General features: G+C 38.4%; 1 protein-coding gene across 8 annotated transcripts in view; it reads right to left on the bottom strand.

The window, feature by feature from the left end:
- The window catches only part of EIF4G3 (eukaryotic translation initiation factor 4 gamma 3), a 252,487-nt gene that overhangs the window by 42,413 nt on the left and 186,325 nt on the right, over positions 1-23,749 (bottom strand). For 4 of the 8 annotated variants that reach the window (XM_074218211.1, XM_074218212.1, XM_074218214.1 and 1 more), the window contains 5 exons: positions 23,359-23,492; positions 15,005-15,124; positions 14,516-14,626; positions 6,413-6,583; positions 2,364-2,561 (listed from right to left, as the gene is read on the bottom strand). In XM_074218211.1, coding sequence (XP_074074312.1) covers positions 2,364-2,561; positions 6,413-6,583; positions 14,516-14,626; positions 15,005-15,124; positions 23,359-23,492 — 734 coding nt within the window. The remainder of the gene's footprint in view (positions 1-2,363; positions 2,562-6,412; positions 6,584-14,515; positions 14,627-15,004; positions 15,125-23,358; positions 23,493-23,749) is intronic. The other 4 variants (XM_074218213.1, XM_074218215.1, XM_074218216.1 and 1 more) reach the window with 1 other exon arrangement.

The following is a 23,749-nucleotide window of genomic DNA, read 5'->3' as shown; positions in this document are numbered from 1 at the left end:
GGAAGAACTCAAACTTCTAGGTCCTTGGGAGCACACAGACCCGTCAGGGGAACAAGTGGATTTTGTAAATTTGTCACCATCACGAGCACAATGAAGACAACAAAATCTATGTTGACTCAAGTCAAGCGAGACATTGGAGTCATCAATATTCTCAAAAGCTTAATTCAGGAAGGGCCATTCATCTTGTGCTGGATGTTTAGCTGTTCACTTTTCTTAAGACAACCCAATTCTGCCTTATTCTCCTCTAAGTGATTGATTCTCCCAAGGTGGGAAATGAGTTCCTCCCTCATCCTGGCTGCTTCCTTCTAGAGGCAGTCAAAACAGAATAGTGCATAATCTGATGAGAGACACAGGGAGAGAGTAGGCCATGACAAGATTCACTAAAAGGGAATCAAAATCACAAAAGGGAACCTCACCACTTTCTATGAAATGGGTCTTACTGTTTTCCCCATTCCCCTTCTGGCTGCCAAGAATGTATTCATGTTGGCAGTGTTTCTTGAGTTCAGAGTTTTTTGTGTCACTACTTTATTCTCCCACTTCCCCAATGATTGTGATCTTTTTCTCATCTTGCTTTGATTTCTATCAAGTTTTGAAGAAAGTATGGGTTTTATAACAAGGGGCAACTTAGTGCTTGAGGCCTCCCTGTCTCTCATGAGATTTCCCACATCTAATGTAATTACTCTTACCACAACAGGAATAAAAAGGTAGGTGAATGCTGGGGACACCAAGGTGCAAACTCATAGCCTGGAACAAATTCTGTATCTGATATGAAACTCGGGGAGAATTCTGATCCCTGCTTCAAAAAACCATCACAGATATAAAACTGCTGGTACATTTTCTGCACAATGTTGTCATGGTGGGAATGGTACCTTTTCTGTTTAAAAGATGTCCAAAACCTCTGGCAATTTAAATCACAACAGAGGAATCTGTTTATGTTTTGGGATTTGGGGGTTGTCTGGAATACCTGGTCATGAAGTCCTGCAGGAGGACTGGCTATAAATGATGGACCATTATGGAACCCTTGCATTCTTTGAGATTCTATCATTATTCTTTACTGAATGGGTAGAAACAATAGGGTACCCAGGGAGGCTCCTGGCATTATTATGATGTTGGGATCAATGTACAGTGTGTCTTGATATAGCTGATGAAACTGATACCAGCTCTTAAGGCTCTACCACCAGCCAAGTCCAAAAAGTCTGGGAAGGAGATGGCTCTCAATGTACACATCTCACCCTGCTTTTGAGTTACTGCAATTGTGCTTTGCTTGAGGAGCAGAGAGCCTTCTTTGACACAGTCCTGTGTTAATGTCTCCTATGCCTCACAACCAGTTTGAAAGTTCTTCAAAGAGATAGTGAGTGTTCTTGTATTACTTTTCCTGACCCCCATGAGGCAGGCTTTCCTCAGATGAGTTTTCTGTAAAATAGTCTCTAATTGACCACAGTCTCTGGTACTCAACACAAATTGCTTTTGTGTATTTACTATATGTTGCTCAATAGTGAAAAACACAATGAGAGATCATGATAATTAAGCCAAATGACAAGAAGCAACTAGCTTAGTAACCTTATAGTACTAAACAGTTTTGTGAATGTGGACCAGAAAAGACCAATAGGGACAGCAGTTGCCTTAGATCTAGGAGCATGGAAATCTAGTTACAAAGGTTGAAAGGTAATAATTAGTTGTGTTGATAAAAACAAAAGAGCACGGCAAAGGAGCGGAAAGCAAGACCTGAAGGACTGTGGAGATTTGTAATGAGGGAGAGAGATTACATTACTATATAAACCAGGGGTTCTTCATCTGGGGGCTGTGGACTTATTTTAAAAAACTTTTTGCTAATTGCTTTTCAATAGAACTGGTTTCCTTTGTAATCATATGGATTTTATTTTCTACATTTAACAGAATAATCCCAAGAAGGGATCCAGAATCTTCACCAGCCTAATGATCAAAAAGGCTCAGAACTTCAGATTTAAACAATCCCGCACACTTTCAATCACAGAATGATCACCAGAACCACATTTAATAATTAAGTTTGGGTTCTTTTGTTACACTATGTTACACTATGAGTACTCATCCATACCCCACACCAAGGGAAATGTGATGGACTCTAGGCAATATGGGGACTAATACTTTTTCTAAGTTTGGTAGCAATTTAAAAATTTATAAATACATGCATACACACCATGTCCAAAAAAATGAAGGTTCTGTTTTATAACAGGAAAGCACAAAAGTTCAATGAAAATCCTAAAAATATACTCTCTTTCAATAGCCCCATGAACATATCCTGGGGGGAATGTCTACGGGGGGGGGGGGGGGGAGGAGAATAGACTGCTTAGGGATTTAGTTTTACTCCTTCCTCTTTTTCTTACCGTTACTAGACACCGACACATGTTGGCATAAGCCACAGAGAAGCTGGGTTCATCAATAGCTTTCTCAAAGACCAGGTCAATAACTCCTTTCAGTCGTTCCTCTGTGTCAACAGTGAGTTCTGCTACCTGCTTCATCAGCTGATTGAACATCTGTGGTGTCAATTTATTTAAGATGCTCCGAACCTTTCGGAAAAGCTCCTATAGAGATTATAAAAAGAAAAAAATCCACAACAATTCATGAAGCTATGTATATTTTATGAAAAACTAGTCAAGATTAAATAGTTTTAAAGTCCAAGACCACATACTTGTAATGAGTTTTATTTTTCTTGGCTTTCTCAATTGTGAATTTGGAATTAAAAATAAAATAAAACTGCAATAAAAATATTAAGTTCAACATCCAATATTATTAACAACATATATTGATTAGAAAAGCAAGCAAATTAATTTTGTAAATCTCTGGGGATAAAGCTGAGTTTAGGGGAGAAAGACACCTGTCTCAGTCTATATAAAAATTTCTAATAATCAGTTATTTTATAAGTAAGTACATTTTCTGTTTCAGGAAAGATTCAAACAGAGACCAGACACTACAGAGTAGAGTTTCATGCATGGGACAGAAGGTAAAGACTCCATGACTTCTATTATACCTTCCTTTTATTTGGCAACCAAGTTCATGACTGTTAATCTTTGTAATGTCTAACAATGTTACTAAAAATCTGTTTTTGGAACAAAGAGCACAGGATGTCCCTATCTTACTTGGGAAGAGGCAATACTTTTCACGTGAAGTCTACAACCATTGAGCTTTACCTAGGAACTGCAGTGAGAAAAACAAGAAGTCTTGGTTCAAATTCCTTTGTCAATGAGAATACATGAATGTCTCTTTTGTACCCCCCAAACTGGGGTTTCAGTTGAGGATACAAAAGACATCAAGATCACAGCATAGACTGAACCCTTCAGAAACTTAGGATAAGCCAAGTGGAGAAAAGAGCCTCTCTCTTAGAACAAGTACATCAACTTTTAGAAGAATCCTAACAGTCAGGAGATGAGTTGAGGTCCGAACTATAGATCTGAGAAATTCTTGTGGAGAAAATAATATTCCTCAAAGATGGGACAAAGAACAGGAAAGGACATTCCAGGTGGAAGAACAAAAGGGAACGAAGTCTTGGAGTTAGAAGAGAACAGAGAATTCAAAGGGTCAGTGAGGAGGCAAATATGGAAGAATTGGAGCCTTGTTGATTATTAGGCTGGTGAAGCTTCTGGATCCCTTTTTGGGATCATTCTGTTAAATGTAGAAAACAAATTCTATATGATTACAAAGGAAACCAGTTCTATTGAAAAGCAATTAGCAAAAAAGTTTTTTAAAATGAAATTGATATTTTGGAGAAATAGGCAAGGAAGTTATAAATGGAACTTGGGAGTTTCTGAGGAGACTTATGATTTGATAAAGTCAATACTTTACAAAGAAATGATGTCTTTCGTATATACCACATTACATATGGAAATACAGTTTACATGACTTCCTATGTATAATGAGTATTTTATTTCTTGCTTTTTCAGTAAATAGGAAAGGGGTGGAAGAAGGGAGAGAATTTGAAACTGAAAATAGAAATAAAAGTTAAAAATATATTTTTAAAAATTGACTATCAGAGTAGGGAGAGACTGAGGTTAGGAAAACAAAACAGTAGTCCATGGTAGCCATTTAGGTAAGAGGTGAGGATTATTTAGAACAAAGGTTTTTTAATTGCTATTGGTGGAATATGAAAGCTTGGATAAGGAAAAAAATAACATCTTTCTTTTCACTAAATTCTAACCAAAAGTTAAGTAAGTTTAATTCACTAAGTGAATCCCAAGGGATCACCAACCCCAAAAAAGATTCTGAGCACTTAGTCTAGAACTAAGCAGAAAGAAAACTGTACCATTGCAGTTTTCTGTTCATCAGCAGAATGAGAAAAGTTGAAAAAGTTGGCACAGGCACCATGGAAACAGAAGATGACTGCTTAGATCTGTGAAGATCATAAGATCAAACTTACCACTTAACTTCTGACCCCAGATTAAGTTTACTGATAAATGTAATAGTTCTAAGTTTGCTTTCCAAAGAACAAAGGGAGTGAAGTAACAACCAGTCCCCAGGTATACATGAGGATCTCTATGGGAGGCTTAGGGTGTTGTTAGTCAGAACAGGAGAAACAACTATTGCAGATTTAAATTGTGAGGAGTCTGTGATGTCTGCAAGTTTCAGGCAAACTATCTGTTTTCAAGAAAAATATGGAAATAAAGTCCAACATAAGTGACAGGTTCCTACATATTGAAATGGAAAGGCTCCCAAATGTGACATCCTGTCCCATAAAATATTCATTGCAGTAAATGCTTTCCTTGCTTGATTATCATTTCTCCAACTGAAATTTTTACATTTGACACTCTGGCTAGCAAGCTGCCTGTAAGGTAAACCTGAGATACAGGATGTGCTGACATTTAATCCTCAGAGTGCTGTGCGTAGCTAGCCCAAGACAGTTCCCTAAACCTGACTTTATCAGTTGGCATCCCATCTGTCTTGGGGCCACCACCATGCAGTGGGCACTTTTAGGGAACTTTAAGGAGAAGCAGCATGTTGTCTATGAGGGTAAATTCATAGATAGGCCCCAGATACTGATATTCATTCATGAAGATGGATAGTGTATTTATCTTCAGAGAAACAGGTGTTAAGTGCAGAGAGATTCATCACAAGCAAGTTGACCACCAAGCTACCAATCTGTTCATCAGCAAATTTTGAAAAGACTGTCTATGAAAGGGAAGCAGTTTCACACAGATGAAATCATGGAACCTTGAAATAAAGATAAAAAAAACTAGAGAGAAAACAAACCCTAGGAAAAAAAACCAGGTTATCTAAATGCTATGATCTAGTCTATTTTAGTTGATCAGTCAATCAACAAGCATTTTTCAGCACCTACTATGGGTTAGGGCTCCTGCTAAGTGCTATGGACACAGGGGGTAAATTGAAAATCTAGTAAGGAAAACAGTATGCAGCAAACAAACATAGAGGCAGGTAAAAGGTTGAAGCAGGTGGTCATCTAAGGAGAGTCCTCCTATAGAAGACAGAATTTGATGAGTTTTGGGAGGGAGGATTTTCCAGGAGTTGGGGGGGGGCATTAGAGGATGGGATGACAGTAAGAAACAACAAGGAGAGCATGCAGAGGCTTCAGAACAAGTCTCAAAAGGAAGAAGCCAGAGAGAGGACTTTTATATTTGAGGGAGGCACTTTAGAAACATTACTTGAGAAGTGAAAGAAGAATGGAGAGGGGGCAGACATTCAGAGGGGACATGCACCAGAGGGCCACTGCAAAGAATGGAGGCACAAGGTGACAAGGGCCTGAAGATGGTGTCGCTGTCAGATGATAGAAGGGGATACACGGATACACAGATCTGAGGAAGGCAGAAACAAGACGTGGCATCAGACTGACTATACAGTGAGGCAGTAGAGGAGCTGAGGATGATCATAAGGTTGGGAGCCTTGAGTGCTATGAAGATGATGGTTTTCTTGATTGGAAAGGGAAATGGTTTTGAGGGGAAAACAGTTCTCTTTTGGCTATGCCTCCAGGCCATCAGATTAGATCTCCACTAAAACCACTCGGTAAGATGAGATTGGAGCTCAGGAGCAATGTGGGGAGATGGTCACTGAAGCCATGGGAGTCAATGAGATCACCAAGTGAGACAGTCAAGAGGGAGGAGACAAGCGACCCAAGGATAGAGCCCTGGGGTACACCCCTGGTTAGTGGGTATGCTCTGGATGAAGAGCAAGAAAAGAAGACTGAGGAATGATCAGACAAGCAGAGAAAAAGCCAGGGAGAGATCAGCATTACAAAAACTGGGGGAGAACATCTGGGAGAAGCCCGATGTTGTCAAAGGCTGCACAGTCGACAGAGGATGAGGACTGAGAAAAAAGCTATGGATTTGGAAATTACAGAATTTTATAATAGCTCAATTTCATAAGTTAGTTTAATGATGGCAATGACAAATAAGATTATGAATCAATCACTGTCTTTGAGAAGCCTCACCTGGGTCTTTATATTTTCAGGGTCCTCAGCCAGGCTGTCTCTTTTCTGGCTGGGCTTCCAGGCATTCTCTGCCTTTTTGAGATGGACATCTTCTTTCACAGAAACAGTGATAATCTTCCTGGGTTCTCTTCTCTGGCCTGGCTGAGATCTTCTTGGGCCAACGTTCAACAACTAGGACAAGAACATTCCTGATTATATCTACACAGAGGACGCACAGTTCCCATACAATATTTGTATGCTGCTAAACAAACAGTAGATGGAGACTATAAACCACTTTAGATTCAAGCAAAGTTTGGAGTTACATCATGTCAGGGACATGGGCCATTTTCTTTCAAAAGATGGAAAATGTTTGCCCTGGGCAACACCCCAAAGATAGATAGGGCTTTTAATAACTCTCCTCTCCCTAGTATGAAAAATATTTGGTACTGTGTATTTTGAAGACAAAATTTTAAAAAATGCTATCAGGGCAGCTAGGTGGCGTAGTGGATAAAGCACTGGCCTCAAAGTCAGGAGTACCTGGGTTCAAATCCAGTCTCAAACACTTAATAATTACCTAGCTGTGTGGCCTTGGGCAAGCCACTTAACCCCATTTGCCTTGTAAAAATCTAAAAAAATATGCTATTAGATTGTACCGCTCTCCCATGCCTAAATTCTAAGAATCAAAAGGGAAAAAGTCTAGCCCTTCCCTAAAGCACAAAATAACTCTATAAATATCTTTGACAAGTTAGGTACCCATCCTTTCTGTGCTTTTTACAACTTATTAAGTATACAAGTAACAGTAATAACACAAAATCTGCTCCAAGGAAATATATTTTTGCACTGCTAGAATTTAATGGAATTATAAATTTCTGGGATTTAAAAATTTGGTTTTTTTTTGTAATGTCCTATGTCTTAAGCTGTACATATGAAGAGGGGGCATATATGATGCAAACTTGTCTGTATTATCTAATTTGCATTTTAAAACACAACTTGGCCAATAATTAAGTTCCTGCAGCTTCTTTCCCTGCAGAGCACTCACTGCCTCCTACATCACCAGATCCCTACAGTTTCTTAAATGAGCTCCCTCTGTTCCCATGGTCCTGAATTGTTCAAACCCTGCTGCAACCAATACATGTTAACATGTCACTCAAATTAAGAGATGCAATGACAAGGGACAATGAGTTAAGCAAAATGTGACATCCTGTCCTATAAAATATTCATTGCAGTAAATGCTTTCCTTGCTTGATTATCATTTCTCCAACTGAAATCTTTATGTTGACACTCTGGCTGGCAAGCTGCCTGTGAGATAAACCTGAGATACAGGATGTGTTGACATTTAATCCTCAGAGTGCTGTGAGTAGCTAGTCCAAGATAGTTCCCTAAACCTGACTTTATCGGTTAGCATCCCATCTGGTTTGGGGCCACCACCATGCAGGAGGCACTCTTAGGGAACATTAGGAGAAGCAGCATGTTGTCTATGAGGGTAAATTCATAGATAGGCCCCAGATACTGATATTTATTCATGAAATTTAAAAATCTCTTAAATGTTTCATATACACAGTAGTTCTTTGAGGTCCTTCCTTTTACACTTGCCATTCAAGCTAATTAGAAATGGCTGTGCCAATGAGGATTGGCAGAATTAATAAAAATGTTCCAGTGCACATTAGTGCCGACAAACCAAGATAAACAAAAAGGGCATCTTGGAAAGCCAGGACTGTGTCCTGTGACCAGCTAGAATCTGAAAATGTAAGAACAGGAAGGCAACTTGGAGGTCTGAGTTGGAGAGATGGAAGGGACTTCAAGGGCTCCCAACTTCAACTTGAGCATGAAAGGAATCCCTACTAAAATCGTCTTGAGCAGGGCTCCTCCAATCTCTTGGTGGGGGGGCCTGGTGCCTCTGGAAGTAGCCCATTCCACTTTTGTCAGTGGTTTTTACTAACCCCAAGTCTAAACTGGAAACTGCTGCTTCCACTGACTTCTGTTGTCCTGTAGCCACTTTTCTCCAGGCCAAAACACATCCACTTCTTTCCCCTGATCCTTATTGGTATTGTCTCCTAGTTGCCTTCCTCTGAATACTCTTATTAATATTGTTCTTGAAGAAAAGGGCAACTGGGGACAACTAGGTGGTGCAGTAGACAGAGTACCCACCCTAGAGTCAGGAGGACCTGAGTTCAGAGCCAGCCTCAGACACTTAATGCTTAGCTGTGTGATCTTGGACAAGTCACTTAATTCCACTGTCTTGCAAAAAAAAAATGGCACTTTATAACTAAAAATATCTCTAGGTGAGATCTGAGAACTGTAGGACTCTCATTTCCCTCATAACCTTTGGGTTATGTAAACTTCAAGTCCACTAAAATCTTTAATTAATTTGCTATTTAATTATGCATCCTGCATCACGTGCCTTCATTTTTTAATGGAGAAGGAAACATGAGATGAGAGGAAAATCTAATTGGCCAAGATGAAATAGTAGATGCACAACTCAAAAGATGATTCTGACTTCTAGATGTGCATCCTTGAAATAGTATCACATGATTTCTCATTTTTTTGCTATATACATAGGATTAGGAATGCCTTGGGCATGGTTAAGAAAAAAAATCTGATTTATTTTTGGAGGGGGGAGTTAGAGGACATACATTTAAAAACAGGGGGAAAATCCAAATTAAAAGTTGGTTAACAGGTGATACCATGGCAGTTAAGTGCCACCCACAGTGGATTAGAGTGCCACAGCTGGAGTCAAAAAGACTTATCCTCCAGAGTTCAAATCTGCTCTCAGGCACTCATTGTGTGAGGTTAAGTCATGGTTTGCCTCAGTTTCCTCATCTGTAAAATGAGCTGGAGAAGGAAATAGCAAACCACTTCAGTATCTCTGCCAAGATCTCAAATGGGTTCACAAAGAGTCAGACATGGCTGAAACATAAGGTAATAATACCAGTGTGGCTACTTAGTATAGTGGATAGAGTGCTAGCCCTGGAGTTCAGAGGACCTGAATTCAAATTCAGCCCTGGACACTTCTAGCTCTGTGACTCAGGACAGGCCACTTAACCTTGCCTGCCTCAATTTCTTCATATGTAAGTATGTTAGAGAAGAAAATGTCAGACCACTCTAATATCTCTGCCAAGAAATCTTCCCTGGGGCGGCTAGGTGGTGTAGTGGATAAAGCACCGGCCTTGGAGTCAGGAGTACCTGGGTTCAAATCCAGGCTTAGACAGTTAACCTAGCTGTGTGGCCTTGGGCAAGCCACTTAACCCCATTTGCCTTGCAAAAACTAAAAAAAAAAAAAAATCTTCCCTAAAAAAGGGTCACAAAGAGCCAGCAATGATTGAATATGACCAAGTAATAATTGAAAGAGTAATGAAGCAGGACACCTTGCTAATGAAGAGTAGCGCTGAAAAGAGAACAGCATTCGATAGGAAGCATTTCTCAAGATACATTGTACTGGAAGAGGAACATTTACTGCCAAAAGTTCATATGAAGAAGACACAGAGTAATTCTCAATAATAAAGAATCAAAATACTATATATATATATATCTTAATCATTCACATTATAGCCGAATGCCCATCCCAAGTAGGTAAATGTCTTCTGCAGTAATAGTACATGTCTAATACTAAAATTTATATCACAAGACATTTACTTTTGTCACTTTGCAAGAACTGCTACTGGATGCATATAAAATTAGAGTAAAATTTTTAAAAAGTATACTTTGCTTAAGAAGGAAATTTTTTCTAGACTGCAAAGATATCAAATTCCCATTTCTCTAAATGTCCATGTGTAAATTCTGGGATTTGCATTTTGTTAGGTGATAAATAGCAGTTGCATATAATCTTTCCGCCAAAAAACATTTATATAGATAAATCTTTTTTTAAGGTTTTTTTTTGCAAGGCAAATGGGGTTAAGTGGCTTGCCCAAGGCCACACAGCTAGGTAATTATTGTCTGAGACTGGATTTGAACCCAGGTACTCCTGACTCCAGGGCCGGTGCTTTATCCACTACACCACCTGGCCGCCCCTAGATAAATCTTTTCAATCCGGGTCACTTAAAAAGTGACCACTATTTTTGGAAGATGTCATTCTAAACTAGATGTCAAAGGGAAAAGACAAAGCAATAAGAAATTAACTGACAGGTTGCCAAAGGTCTAGGGTTAAGTAGTTGGCATTACAAACCCTTATTTCCTTGTTCTGAGGTCAAGGTGAACAGTTAGTTATATCTCTGAAGCAAAGATGATAATTGTTCACAGGTGTAAGTTGTTTATTAAATGAAATGCAATTTATCTAACTTTACTAATTTCCTCAGAGGTTTATGACCCGTAATTCCAAACAAGTTTAATTAACTAATGATACTGTCTACTCTATCTGATCAGTTTCTCATACATACATCCATATATAAATCAATCAGATAAGACTAATTATATGCATATATATACATATATATGTGTGTGTGTGCATATGCAAGTTACATACCCACACACTATACTTCATTATCAACAAAAATCCAATGGAAACCATTTACTGCTATGTTCTTTATTTCAAATAATTTGCTTTGACTAGTTTCAGTTATTTCTGACTCTGACCACTTTGGAGGATTTTTCTTGGCAAAGATATTAGAGTGGCTTGATCTTTTCTTCTCCAGCTCATTTTACATATGAAGAAAATGAGGTAAACAGGGTTAAGTGACTTGTCCTGAGTCACACAGCTAAGTAAGTATCTTGAGGCTAGTTGTGAACTCAGGTCCTCCTGATTCCAGCCTGGACAGGTGTTCTATTCACTGGCACCACCTAATAGCTCTTCAAATGATTACCACTAAGTTTTTTCCATGTCTATTAGTTTATAAAGTGCCTTCCAAGAGTTATTAGCTGTAAAGCCTCAGATAATTCTGCCAATATCTCATCCCCATCAATGTAATCCCTGGTAAACATTTCCCTTGTGACTCAGCACTAGGAGTTCCTGGATATTATCTGACATGGCGCTACAGGACATAAACAGAAGTATAATTATAAAGAATGACCTTTACACATGAGGAATGTGAGACCTAGGAAGAGAATAGTTAGTTCAAAAACTGATATAAACTAGAAGCCAGGACCCCAACTTCTACTTCAATGTTATCTCATCTATCAAATGGGGGATTCACCTGTCCTTGAGGAGCTTACAACCTCTGTTTGACAATTATATCTTGGGGTTTTAAGCATCTGGTCAAAGTCAAAGGACCCCTGTCGCAGAGCCCCTGAAGAAGAGTCAGTCACTTACAAGCTAATATCTAATACCTGTGCCCCACTTTCTTCTTCTAAGGGAATAGAGAGTCGCTCATTTTTACCCATTGTCCACTTTAAAAGCTGATGTACATTTGTCCCATCACCCTTAGGAAATGGATCACTCAAGGAGACATCGTTATGCTCCATGACGGCAGAGATGTCTAACAACTCCTCCACCGAGCACAGGGCATGGCCATGGGGAGTGTTCACAGTAAGTGGCAGTTGAACTGATGAATTTTACCTGTATTCTATCACCAGAAGTTGAGGACTTTTCTTCTTTCAATTTTGGAATTTCTTCACTTCACTGCTAAGATCATGATTTAGAGCTGGGGTGGGGGGTGGGGAATGACTTGGGTATCCTCTGGTTCAATCCTCATGTTCTGTTTTGTGTTATAATTATCTGTGTCCATACCCTAAACTGAATGTAAGCTTCTTGAATTAAGTGTATAATAAAATTGTGTCTTATTCATACTGGTCAATTCCCTAGGACCAAGGATAAAGAAAGTCCTTAATAAAGATCTGAAATAAACCTCCTGTGCTTGAAGTACTTTTGAGGGGTGCCATTAAAAGAATGGTGAAGAGAGGATGGTTATTCTACCACTAGGTTTTGTCTATCTTATCAACTAATCTGTAACACTGTTGTAAAGGCCTCTTTTTCACTATCCATTCTTTGTTCTCTTTTCCCACCAAAGATAACTAAACAACTGTCCACATGATTTTTATAAAGAATCTGCAGAAATTTCATAGTCTGAAATGCCGTCAGTTCCCAGAAAATAGGCACATGCAGTACTTTACTTTGCAACAATGGGGCTCTTACTTGGAATTTTTGTTAAATTACATATGAGGTACAGACTAATTTGTTGATCAATTTGAAATGTTTATCTTAATTGGTCACAACATAAAATCTTAGAGGAGTCGTAAACACACTAAGTGACTTAAGTTACTCTGAGAATTAATCTTAGTAAATATATATATCAATTTATCATATTTGGCAATTTTTGGAAAGTAAGATAATTTGTGGAATGAATGCAGGGACCAGAACTAGCTATGTCTATAGAGTCACACTATTATTTGATATTTTTTTCTATGCTCTGCTAAGATAACAGGATCATAGAGTTAGAAGGGAAGTCAAAGTGAATACTTATCTAATAAAAGAGTCTCCTTCCCTCTACAACAGCAACAGAATTTAAAAAATACTAACATCACAGTGGGTACGTTTCTAAAGTAATATAAGAAAGAGACAGGAAAAAAACCCAGTAGGGTTAACATATTAAAAATATAATATTCTAATCTTCCTCTCTATTTTAATTTCATATGAGGAAACAAATGAAGGTTATGTGTAAACATTTCTCCAAGTTTCAAGTATATCACAAAATTAGCTTATCACTAAAAAAACTTAAGTTTAAAAATATTTAACAATTTGGGCTGAAATATGAAAAAGCAAGAGAGGCTGTGATGTAAGGGCTAGTTAACAAAAGGTAAAGTTAACAGAGAATTAGCCTGGCTGAAATCAAGTCATTACATCTTCCATAAATGCTCCAATTTGATTTTAAAAATTAGCGTTTGCTGTATTATAGTACTACTTAGAGAAAAGGAGTAAAGAATTCAAATGGTCCTTTTAATTCCTGATAATGGCTCTATTACCATCACTTTTGCCTGACTATATCCAATATCAGATACATACTGAATCACTTGACACATATACACATATCTATGTAGCAATGTAGATTGGCATGTAAACATACATTCTGATAACATTTAATTCATTAAAAATGTTTTAAAAAGTAACATTCTATGTATGCATGGGCAATACCTATTCTTGACTTTAACCACTGGCAAGCACTGCATAGGTAAGCTGGTAAAGGAAGGTGAATGTTCATGATAAAGAAAAGAAATCAATATTTCATGTGAGTGGCATATGAACAAAGCTGAGCAATATGATAAGCACAGATGCTGTTAACCATAAGAATAGTCTGAATGGTAAGAATTAAAAAAAAAAAAGAAATTTAAACCATCAAAAAGAAAGGGAAAAATGCTGTTAAAATATAAGGTTCAATGGTTCTAGAAAGCTGCTTTCTCAGACTTTGTGGTAAACTCATTTAGGAAACAGAAAAATCAAAATGTTTTTTTTAGAAAATTTCCAAACTTGTATGAGACTAAGATAGTCACACACACCGTGTCTTTTTAATGATCATTTCATTAGGTCAGAAGGCCCCCAAAGAGAGGGCTCTTTTTATATACTTTTTTGGCACAGTGCCCATTGTGGGCACAATAATGTAACTGATCAATGTTTAGTTGCCACAAATGTTTAGGAACTTCAAATGTCTATAAATGAATTTATTCTTTCAATAATGGAGTCTTAATGTAAAGCAGATTTCAAAAATGGTCATAAAAAAAAGTGATGGGGAAATAAAAACATATCACCTTGTATAAAAATATTTAAAAGAGCATTCAGATAAATTACTCTTAACAGGGTGATCTGCAAATGTACACGAGACCCCAAATTCCTTGAGAACATTAGCATTAAGTGCTGATTGTGCCAATGAATATCATGGGCCAAGGAGGCATCCGGCCATTGACAGCTGAGCCCAGCACGTCGACCAAGTGCAGAGCAGGCATCAGCTGCCGAATCCTGCACCGCGCAGTGCCCCCGCATGGACCCGCTGGTTGCTGGCCACACCCCCGCTGAAGAGCCTGCCTGGGGTTGGGGGGGGCGGCTGCGGGGAGGTAACGTCATCTGCATTTTACCAGTACTGCACCATTTTGCATATGTCATGTTCACACTCATTTCCTGCCCTACACTCAACCAGAAGAGCAACAAGCGGGGAAGATTCTGCCAGCCTCCCGAGCGCCCAGTAAGAAAAGGATCCAGCGCACCCCCAGAGGCAGGCTCTTCAGCGGGGGGTGAGACATCGGCAGTGGGGTGCACGTGGGGGCTTTGCCCTGCTCCAGGATTGGTAAGCCATGCCTGCTCGGCACTTTGCAAATCTGTAGTAAGAAAAGACAAAGCAAAGAGATGGCAATTAGGTGGATAATGGCACTTTTCCTTCACTTCTTAGGACCCCAGCAGAGTTTAATCAAGTGATTAAGAGTACAACCATTCCTACACATTTGCAGGTCATTGTGAAAGAAGTATGGGGAAAAAAAATCCAGACCAAATTAATGCAGACCAGCTTCTATCAGTTTAAAACCACTCAAAAGTATCCTTTATTTGCTTCAAAATTAGCATGGAAAGGAGAGTCTCCACCTCTTCTACTTAGTCTTCTTGGGGAGAGGAATAAAAGCAGCTCTCTTGCTGTTGGGCAAGACTTCATGGAGTCTGTGGTCAGATTCTAACTAATTGGGTTGTAGGGAACAGGCACTTACAGGTACACCTCTTCCACCAGATGTCTGTCTCCCAAAGTCTGCAAAGGCTGGAGTAAAGTCTGGTCCTCGCGGCAAAATCCGAGGGTCCAGAGTTCTCATGGGCAATTTTGGTTGATTGATCTGCATGAAGAAGCAAAGGAGGATTTGAAAAATTATATATCAAGATTCAAAAAAGGCAAAGTCCTTAAGAATTTTGATCACATGCTAGATAGAGCCAAGAGTTAGCTGAATGAGGATAAATTCATCTCTGCCCTAGTCGATGGATAACTAAAGACCTGCTGATGCTCCTGGAGCCAGCCCAGAGTACCTTGAGCACACTCATGTGGTTACATGATAATGCAGAGGGGGCTAAAAGACTGACCAATCTATCTGTTTTGGATGGCAGAACCAAAATTGAGCGTTCATCTGATTCAGTATTTGTTCAGAATATCAAACATCTACTTCAGGAATCAAGACTTTTTTTCCTTCTGACCATGGTTTAATGACTGTCAAGCATTTACTTGTGAGACCAAGATCAATTCCCAAATAACATGAGGTTAGAATACTTGGATGTTAGGACAAAGTCTTTACTAACATAAACCAAGGCACAGATTGGAGATTCAGGACTTGCCAGTGAGGGAGTGGGGCCATGCAACACACAAGTAAGCTGGATTAATTTATTGCAGTCACATTTGGGAAAAGATAACACAGGAAGGCTGAACAGGAATAGAGATCTTAAGAGAATGAACTAATTTGGTAAGTTAAGTCTGTATTATCAAATCAATCAATCAATAAGCATTTAAAAGGGGCTTCCTACAGCCAGGCATGGCTAAGTGCTGGAGATACAACAGTCCCTGCCCTTGAGCACTGTACATAAGATCCTAAAGAGTGAACCCCCTAACCCCCCCCCCCCACCTTTGTATATTCAGGCACTAATATTCCCCTGATGTGTATACTGGATAACTTTATATCCTTTTTGTCTTCCAAGTAGAATGCAAACAGTCTTGCAAGCAGGGATTACTTCATTCTTTGTGCTCCTATCCCACAGCACCTAGCCCAGTGACTGGCACTTAGTAGGTATTTAATATATGTTGATTAAAAAATTTTAAAAAATCTGATCATGCTAAGAATGTGCTCTATATGGTGATAAAACAAATTCTAGCATTCTACCCACCCCTGCCTGCCCCCTTCCCCCCACCCCCAGGGGCTAGATTGGTAACCTTTATAGACCGATTTGGGGTAAGTATTGTTGAAATATTTCCATTAGAATTTAATAGCCAGTTCTAGTTCATCTCTGGTTCATAGGGAGTAACTTGAGCACTTTGTCGGATCATAACTCAAAGATGTAAATCTGACCTTTTTGTCATCTATGCTGCTGGGGGATTGGCCAGGCTCAAGTCTCTCCCTACTATAGTCCACTGTCTATTCAGTCACTAAAGTGATTTCCCTAAAGCTTGAGGCCATGGCAGAACTAAGAGAATGCTGTGTGTACTAAGAGCTATATTGGTTTAAGAATAACTAATCATTTTGACTACCATACATATCCAAATTACCTATGAAGATTCTATTTGCATCTAGAGAAATATATATATCTATCAAAATGATTTAAAATACACACATATACATATTTGTGTCTAATGACAGACATCTTTAGGGTGGGGAGAAGTGGAAGGGAAGAAAAAAAGGAAAAAGTTACATGATAACTTTATTATATATTATAAAGTAATAGGAGGTTGTACATAATCATTTTGAGGTTTAATGTGCAATCTTTTGTTTCTATTACTATGTTATGGAAATGTTTGTTTTCTTTCTTTAGGTCAGAATAAAATTAATTAAAAATTACATAATAAGAGAAATGGAAATTAAGAGAATTGTGAACTAAAACAATTCTAAGAAGGAAAATGACAATTGTTGGAGGGAATATGGGAATGGAAATTGGTAGTCATTGGAACTAAATTGTTTCTACAATTGACCTAGTAATACCATTATGAAATGCTGCAAAAGGAACCAAAAAAAAAGAGGGAAAGGATTATATGTACAAGAATTTTCAGAGCAGCAATTTTTTTTTGTTATTGAAGCAAACAACTGGAAATTAAAAAGGTGCTCATCCACTGAGGCAATGTTGAATAGATATGAATGTAACAGAATATATCATAATGTACCATAGGAAATGACAAAAGAAACAGATTCAGAGAAATTTGAGAAGACATGTATGATCTGGTATCAAATGAAGTAAGCAGAACCAAGAGAACAATTTATAACAATGATAACATAGTAAAGAAAAATAATTTGGAAGACCTTTTCAATAACTCTAATCAATGTAATTATCAACCAAAAATGATGAAATAGGCTCCATGACAGGGAGAGAATGATGGACTAGAGTTATAAGAGACATAATAGTCAATTTGCAGATGTTTTATGTGACTAAGATTATTTTTTCAGAAGGGAAGGGATTTTTCTATTTCTGTGAGGGGTAGGGGGAATGAATTAGCAGGAAGAAGGAGCTAGCTAGTGATAACGATGGCATAAATAAGAAAATGAATTGTTGATGAATTATTTTTTTAGTCTTTTCTTTTTAGTTAATATTTGTTCTCATTTTGTACAAATAATGTTTTTTATATATTAATAAAATATTCTTGTTTAAGAGTAAACAAAATACCCCCCATAAATATAGACTCGCTTGAGCGATAAAGGGGAGAGAAAAAATTACAATAAAAAAAATAATAGTAATAATTGTAGGTATGGCCAGGTGGCGCAATGGATAGAGCACCAGCTCTGGAGCCAGGAGCACCCGAGCCCACATCTGGCCCCATACACCCAACAATTACCCAGCCATATGAAATGCAATATAGTAGTGATAATATACTTTTAACTGCATTGTATAGAATAATAGTAGGGGGTGGCTGGGTGGTGGACAGAGCATTGGCCCTTTGAGCTAGGAGCACCTGGGTCCAAATCCAAGATGAAGTATTTTTTTTTTAGGGTTGGTTTGTTTTTTTCTTTTTGCAAGGGCAAATGGGGTTAAGTGGCTTGCCCAAGGCCACACAGCTAGGTAATTATTAAGTGTCTGAAGCCGGATTTGAACCCAGGTACTCCTGACTCCAGGGCTGGTGCTTTATTCACTGAGCCACCTAGCCACCCCCGAAGTATTTTTTAAAATGCACATATGAGTACCGAAGATTTAGAGAGAAACAGAGATGAGAAAGCTTTGGAACTAGATATGTAAAATAAACTGTATATAACAGAGATGGACCTCTTTTTCTGTTCTTTTTTATACTCAAATGCTCATTATTTTATTAATCTTTCTAGAGTTTTCTAAGAAAACCATCATTTCATCTGCAAAGAGACACTTTATCCTCTTCTTTGCCAATAAAAACAGCATTCTTACCTGACTATTTTACCCTTGAATTTATTGGGGAAGCTATTGGTTTTTCACTGAAAATAATGTTTTTGATCATATTAAAAGTCAGTCCTTTCCATGCCTATGCCCTATCAGAGTCTTATAAAAAAGTGTTATATTTTGTTGAAAGTTTTTAATGTATCTATGAAGCTAATCATGCATTTTTTAGTTTTTGCTCTTTATGGAGTTTATTATGGAAACATTTCCCCAATGTTGAATCTCCTTTGTATAACTTTACCAAAATTACTGAATGTTAATTAGCAATATTGGTCTGAAGATTTTTCTCCGCTTTATCCTTTTTTTTTTAAGGTTTTTGCAAGGCAATGGGGTTAAGTGGCTTGCCCAAGGCCACACAGCTAGGTAATTAGTGTCTGAGGCCGGATTTGAACTCAGGTACTCCTGACTCCAGGACCAGTGCTCTATCCACTGCGCCACCAAGCTGCCCTTCTCCACTTTATCTTAGCCATCAAGATAATATATCTAATATAGACAGAGTTTGTTAGTATGTCTTTCTTCTTTATTATTGAAAGTGTTATAAAGAAAAATCACTCAAATTAAGTACAAAATGCATAAAATATGAGTTAACTTACCCTATATGTGGCTTACATAATGAAAAATTCTACATTGAAAAAGGAAAACTAAAAAATCTGCAGAGCCATTTCAGTGTCATGGCTAGATTGCACCAATGTCATTAAGACTCAACCTAAAATTAACTTATCAATTTAGTGTACTACCACCTAGTGGCTACTTTATAGAACCAGATAAAAATTTAAGAATGAACAAGACATCAAGAATAATGAAAAGGAATATAGGGATCTCAAGTAATATCAGATACCAATCTATTAAAGTATTAATTATCCAAACTGGTTTAAAAAATTGAAAATACATCAATAGAGACTAGATAAACCAGATCTAGAAGAAAAAAAAAACAGTAGCCTAGTGTTCCAAAAAGACTAAAACACAAATTATTGGAAGGACTTCTGATTCATCAAGGTCTCCGAGGAAAACTGAAAACCAATTTGATGGAAAACAGGTAAAGAACAGCATCTCATACTATAACAATAATAAGTACAAAACAGGCAATCTAAATATAAAAGACATCATATTAAAATGAGTTGAAAGAGAATGCAAGGATATTTCTTTCATATACGTGGTTATGGGGAAATTGGTTTTTGTTCATATTCTTGGATTAAATCAACATAGCATTTGACTTGAAAGTTAAGAACTACAGCCTTCTAGTACTATAACATTTAGTATGATGATTAGTTTTTATGTTCATGACAAGGATAATGCCAACTATACTCTCCACCAAAACTTAATTTTATAAATACTTGTTATTCTTCTAACTTGGGAAAGAGAATTCATAACTAGAGAAGGAATAAAATAAATTATAAAACATGAAAAATAGTTATATAATTATAATTATATATAACTAATTATAAATAACACTAAAATAGTTATATAATTATGTAATTATAATTTCCAAGCTTTTACAGTAGAAATTAAGGGGGTTGTCCTTCAATTGGAGAATGGCTGAAAATGGATCACTATCATGCTATAAGAAATGATGAAAGGAAAAGCTTCAAAGAAACCTAGAAGGCCCTGGAAGAACTGAAGCACAGTAAAGTAAGCAGATCCAAGAGATCAATTTATATGACCATCCATAAAAACAAATACTTCTGAAAGACTTAAAAAACTCTTGTCAGGAGGCAGCTGACAATTCCGTCCTCAGACACTTATAATTGCCTAGTTGTGTGATCTTGGGCAAGTCACTTAACCCTATTGCCTTGCAAAAACCTAAAAAAAAAAAAACCCTACCAAAACCAAAACCAAAAACTCTATCATTTCAATGATATGCAGTATTTCACAGGATTGCCTGAAGGGAGAGGGGACAGACATAGGGTGCAGACTGAGATGTAGAATATTTCTTAGGGGCGGTGCCAAGATGGTAACTAGAGAAGAGACTCTCTTAGGTGCTCTTGCCACAATATTTCAAAAATCATAAAATTATGACTTTCAAGAGACAGAACCCACAGAGGGATCCAGTGAAGCCGTTCTCCAACCCAAGGTAACCTGGAAAATAGTGGAAAGCCTCCGCTGCACGGGGTTAGAGGGGTGGCCTGCCAGAGTGAAGGAACTTCAGCTTCCTGGAGGCAGCCCCAAGGCGTCTGGAGCTGCAGCTCACGACAGTGGGGGCAGTTTCCTGACCTACACCCTGGGGAACACTGGGAACAACTTGGAAGATCAGCAGGGGGACCTCTGCCGGAGCATGCATGGCCATGGCAGCCCAGATCGAGGAAACGGAAGCAGGCAGAGTGGGTAAGCAGGAGCCACCAGGCAACTGAGCCTGGAGTGCTCAGCTGTACCTGGAACAGGACTCTGGGGCTCTGACCACATTCAGATCCTGATCACAGTCCAGGCCTCCCCAATAGAACAGCAGCACCCCACCCCCCACCTCAGCCCCATGGCAGAGGGGTGTCCTTGTGATCTTTCACAGACCAGGAGGGAAGACAAAGCCTCACACACAGAGATCCTTGTGGGGGGTATATCCTAATAATGCTCAAAAGCTCAGGAAGTACCCCAAGACCAACCATAGGCTGGGGAAATGAGTAAACAGAGAAAAAAAGAGGAGCACCATTGAGAAATACATTGTCTATGGTCCCAAGAAGGATCAAAATATTCAATCTGAAGATGAGGAAATTCAAGCTCCTGCATCTAAAGACTGCAAGAAAAATGGAAATTGGGCTCAGACTATGACAGAGCTCAAAAAAGATTTTGAAAATCAAGCAAGGAGGGGCGGCTAGGTGGTGTAGTGGCCTTGGAGTCAGGAGTACCTGGGTTCAAATACGGTCTTAGACACTTAATAATTGCCTAGCTGTGTGGCCTTGGGCAAGCCACTTAACCCCATTTGCCTTGCAAAAAGACCCCCCCCCCAAAAAAAAGAAAATCAAGCAAGGGAAATAAAACTTAAATCAGTTTTAAAAGAATTTTTTCTTTTTAGGTTTTTGCAAGGCAAACGGGGCTAATGGCTTGCCCAAGGCCACACAGCTAGGTAATTAAGCATCTGAGGCCAGATTTGAACTCAGGTACTCCTGATTCCAGGGCCAGTGCTCTAGCCACTGCGCCACCTGGGTGCCCCTAAAAGAATTTTTTAAAAAAGTATTTAATTCATGGTATCAACTTAGCTCCATAGAAAAATGCTTCAAAATTAAATTTTTTTTTGGCAAGGCAATGGGGTTAAGTGACTTGCCCAAGGCCACACAGCTAGGGAATTATTAAGTGTCTGAGGACGGATTTGAACTCAGGTACTCCTGACTCCAGGGCCGGTGCTCTATCCACTGTGCTATCTAGCTGCCCCCAAAATTAAATTCTTAAGATTTCTACTTCCATTTGAATATCTCACTTGTTTCCTTATTCAAGAAAATTGGTGGATATAAATAGTTAAATCTGCTTTACTATGATCTCCTAAAACAGTTCATCAGCTTTACTGATTTAGAATGGTATCTATACAATACAGTTAAAAGTAAATTATCACTACTATATTGCATAAATTAGAGTCATCAAGAACCTTTAATTAGACACGTCATATGCTAAACTATAAGGAACCAGGAGGTAACAAAAAATTTCTTATTGGTAAAGTTTCTGTGGATGATCAGAAAGAGATCCATATCAAAAGCAATGAGGATGTTAAAGCTAAGCTGTGAGACATAAAACTTTAGCACATAATCAATGAGTGAATGTTTCACTTGATGATGTATATCTGTTATAAGAATTTAGCTTCCATTCCCCCTGCCCCACCCCCCAGCCAAAGGATATGTAGGAGGTAAAGGGTAGAGAAACAGAATTTTGTTAATTGACCTTTTTTTTTAAAGGTTTGACATGTTTGGGTACAAATCTCTGTATCCAGTATCTTTAACATCTGACTTCCAAAATAGGAAGTAGAATCCCATATGACTACAATTCACTCAGGTGGTGAAATAAGTTTTGCATGACGAAAAATTTTCAAAAGAAAAACAAACTACAACCAACCCTATTTAAAATGCACATGAACATCTTGTTGGTAGAACTGAGACTTGGCATAACCACTTTAATAAAAACTAGCAAACTGTGTGCTCTTTCATGGAGAGCAGTCTAATTTCATATATTCTAAGAAGAAAGTCAGTAACAGATGACCACCACCAATCTTCCAAGTAGCCCAAGTCTAGAAGCAAAAGAATGTTCTCAACTGGACAATGAATCAACAAATTATGTTTTAGAAACGTAAATAACTCATTGTGCTTAAGGAGCAATGAATTCAGAGAACAAGTAGAAAGACCTGTGTGAATGGATTAAGCATAAAGACAACAGAATCCAGAGGAAAAAATGACTTCAATAATATAGAAGAAGAGAAAACTAAGACACAACAGATTTCAGTCAAATGCAGTGACTGATATTGGTTCCAGAAGCCTGTGCTTTCTAAAACTCTGTTGGGAGGTGGTGGCACAGAAAGTTGTACAGCTTTCTGTTGTAATTAACTATTATCAGATGATTTTGCTTAAAAGAATTTTTGTAAGTGAGGATGTTACAAGAATTGAATATGGTGTGAAAAACAAAATTCACCAATAAAGCACTTGAAAAAACTAAGTCTGAGGCAGCTCATGGCACAGTGGAAACACCAGCCCTGGGGTCAGGGGAACTTGAGTTCAAATTTGACTAAGACAATAATTACCTAGCTGTGCAACCTTGGGCAAGTCACTTAACCTTATTGCCTTGCAAAAAACAAACAAAAAAAACCCAAGTTTGCATCAGAGTTAACACTCACGATGGTTTCCCTTAGGAAAATAAATATTTGCATAAGCATTTCAACATAATTGATTTCCTTTGCTAATTTCTTGCATCTGAAAACTGCCAGTGATTCTGAGAAGGCATCACTCAGCTTCAGCAGCCCCCTGGGCCAGGGCCACTGCCACTCACAAGGTTAGGGGCTCTAACTCACCTTGTCAAGAACCACGTCACTGATGGGAGGTAGGCCCTCAGGTTTCTGTATACAGGCAGGCATGAACTGGAAGTCAAGAAGGAACTCCCGATCATACTGCTTCTTCCCTTCAGTATCAGCAGGCTTCCAGGAATCTGGGAAGAGGGAGATTGGCAGCGATGTGAGACATGGATATAGACATATATATTCATGTTTACATATATATAAAATGATCAAGAGCACAAACTAGATATGAAAGAAGAAAAATCTGGGGGCGGCTAGGTGGCATAGTGGATAAAGCTCTGGCTCTGGAGTCAGGAGTACCTGGGTTCAAATCCGGTCTCAGACACTTAATAATTACCTAGCTGTGTGGCCTTGGGCAAGCCACTTAACCTCATTTGCCTTGCAAAAA

The sequence above is a fragment of the Macrotis lagotis genome, chromosome 1 (assembly GCF_037893015.1).
Source record: "Macrotis lagotis isolate mMagLag1 chromosome 1, bilby.v1.9.chrom.fasta, whole genome shotgun sequence".
NCBI lineage: Eukaryota > Metazoa > Chordata > Mammalia > Peramelemorphia > Peramelidae > Macrotis > Macrotis lagotis.
Note: the sequence above shows the minus strand (reverse complement) of the source record. Positions and strands in the feature narration are given on the sequence as shown.